The following is a 2685-nucleotide window of genomic DNA, read 5'->3' as shown; positions in this document are numbered from 1 at the left end:
CTGTTCCCATCCCCCAATTCCCCAATAAAAATCTTTAAAAAAAAGTTCTCTTGGTCCAGTTGGCTTGGATAAAATGTTAGTGGATGATATTGGTGATGTAACCATTACTAATGATGGTGCCACCATCCTGAAGTTACTGGAGGTAGAACATCCTGCTGCTAAAGTTCTTTGTGAGCTAGCTGATCTGCAAGACAAAGAAGTGGGAGATGGAACTACCTCCGTGGTTATTATTGCAGCAGAACTTCTGAAAAATGCAGATGAACTAGTCAAACAGAAAATTCATCCCACATCAGTTATTAGTGGATATCGACTTGCTTGCAAGGAAGCAGTGCGTTATATCAGTGAAAATCTAATTATTAACACAGATGATCTTGGAAGGGATTGCCTGATTAATGCTGCTAAGACATCAATGTCATCCAAAGTCACTGGAATGAATGGTGATTTCTTTGCTAATATAGTACTAGATGCTGTATTTGCTGTTAAATACACAGATACAAGAGGCCAGCCTCGCTATGCAGTCACTTCCATCAATATTCTGAAAGCCCATGGGAGAAGTCAGATGGAGAGTCTGCTCATCAATGGCTATGCACTCAACTGTGTGGTGGGATCCCAGGGCATTCCCAAGAGAATAGTTAATGCAAAAATTGCTTGCCTTGACTTCAGCCTGTAGAAAACCAAAATGAAGCTTGGTGTACAGGTGGTTATTACAGACCCTGAAAAACTGGACCAGATTAGACAGAGAGAATCAGATATCACCAAGGAGCAAATCCAGAAGATCCTGGCAACTGGTGCCAACGTTATTCTAACCACTGGGGGAATTGATGACATGTGTCTCAAGTATTTTGTGGAGACTGGTGCTATGGCAGTTAGAAGAGTTTTAAAAAGGGATCTTAAACGCATTTCTAAAGCTTCTGGAGCAACTATTCTATCAACCCTGGCCAATTTGGAAGGTGAAGAAAGTTTTGAAGCTTCCATGTTGGGACAAGCAGAAGAGGTGGTACAGGAGAGAATTTGTGATGATGAACTGATCTCGATCAAAAACACTAAGGCTCATACATCTGCATCAGTTATCTTATGTGGGGCAAATGATTTCATGTGTGATGAGATGGAGCGCTCCTTATATGATGCTCTTTGTGTGGTGAAGAAGGCTTTGGAGTCAAAATCCGTGGTTCCAGGCGGGGGTGCAGTAGAAGCAGCCCCTTCCATATACCTCAAAAACTATGCAACCAGCATGGGCTCTCGGGAACAGCTTGCTATTGCAGAGTTTGCAAGAGCTCTTCTTGTTATTCCTAATACACTGGCAGTTAATGCTGCCCAAAACTCCACTGATCTGGTTGCAAAGTTAAGAGCTTTTCATAATGAGGCTCAAGTTAACCCAGAATGGAGAAATCTAAAATGGATTGGTCTTGATCTGATCAGTGGTAAACCTTGAGACAACAAACAAGCAGGGGTGTTTGAACTAACCATTGTTAAAGTGAAGAGCTTGAAATTTGCAACAGAAGCTGCAATTACCAATTCTTCAAATTGATGATCTTATTAAATTACATCCAGAAAGCAAAGATGATAAGCATGGAGGTTATGAAGATGCTGTTCACTCAGGAGCCCTTGATGACTGATCAGATTTCTTTTATTTATAACCATGTTAGCTGCAGTTGTCTTGTACCTTCCATATTACACATTAAAGTACAATGAACTGTCAAAAATACCCAAAAACATTTTATTTGCATTATTTAAAAAAACTGTGCATTCCAATAATTAAAATCATTTTAACAAAAAAAATTGCAGTCTGATTATATGGCATTTTATAGCCTACAGGACACCTTGAACAAGCTTTATGTTTACTCTAGATTTCACTGCCATCCCACCCAGCTCCTGCCTTCACCAACATGAAAGTTCTTTTCCTTCCCTGCCAGACAGACAGACATATGGGAGAGGCAGGTGCAGCCTTCATTGTCAGTAGTTCTGATGTGAAAAGGGGCAGCACAGTCATTTTAAACTTGATCCAATCTCCTTGTATCTTACAAAGTTAAACAGCTAAAAGAAGTAAAATAAGAAGGCAATGCTTGTGGAGTGTACAGTATGTATTGGCATAGCATGCCTCATCACAATTTGCCTGCTTGCTTCTCCTGTTCAATCGTTTCTTTTGAAGGCAGTGGATTTTTGTCTTGTATGTCTGTCTTCTTCAATTTCGACTTGTCAAATTTCTGAATCTCAGCCATTTCGGGTTTGTCAGACATGTTTGCAAAGGAAGCAGAACGAGGTGTGTGAACCAGTAGAATCCAATCTGCTCAGCGACGGTCATTGGGTCTCCCTATTTCTTTTGATTGGAACATTTAATCCCTTTACAATTAAAGTAAATTGTTGATAGACATGTAGTTGTTGCCATTTTATTATTTGCATTTTTATCTTTTTTTTCCAACTTAAGTCCCTCTAAGTTTCCTTGTAATACTGGTTTTGTGGTGATAAACTCCTTTAGCATTTTCTTGTCTGGGAAGTTCTTCATTAACCCTTTAATTCTAAATGATAACTTTGCTGGGTAAAGTAATTTTGGTTGTAGGTCCTTGCTTTTCCTCATTTTGAATATATCATGCTAATCCTTCTGGCCTGCAAAGTTTCTGTTGAGAAATCAGCTGACAGTCTTATGAGAGCTCCCTTGAAAGTAACTAATTGCTTTTCTCTTGCTGC

At 39.6% G+C, this 2685-nt stretch overlaps 1 protein-coding gene and 1 pseudogene across 1 annotated transcript; one reads left to right on the top strand and one right to left on the bottom strand.

Annotated features, from left to right (window-relative positions):
• Window positions 1-37: 37 nt before the first annotated feature.
• Window positions 38-1686, top strand: LOC109385671 (T-complex protein 1 subunit alpha-like; the record flags this gene model as incomplete). Its single annotated transcript, XM_019648176.1, is given in 2 exon segments — window positions 38-1513; window positions 1515-1686. Coding segments are annotated over 2 exon segments (1578 nt in total), but the record flags the coding sequence as incomplete, so codon positions are not given.
• Window positions 1687-2102: 416 nt separating this feature from the next.
• On the bottom strand, window positions 2103-2237 carry LOC109385660 (thymosin beta-4 pseudogene; annotated as a pseudogene).
• Window positions 2238-2685: the final 448 nt, after the last annotated feature.

This window comes from Hipposideros armiger, unplaced genomic scaffold, assembly GCF_001890085.2.
Source record: "Hipposideros armiger isolate ML-2016 unplaced genomic scaffold, ASM189008v1 scaffold_121, whole genome shotgun sequence".
NCBI lineage: Eukaryota > Metazoa > Chordata > Mammalia > Chiroptera > Hipposideridae > Hipposideros > Hipposideros armiger.
Note: the sequence above shows the minus strand (reverse complement) of the source record. Positions and strands in the feature narration are given on the sequence as shown.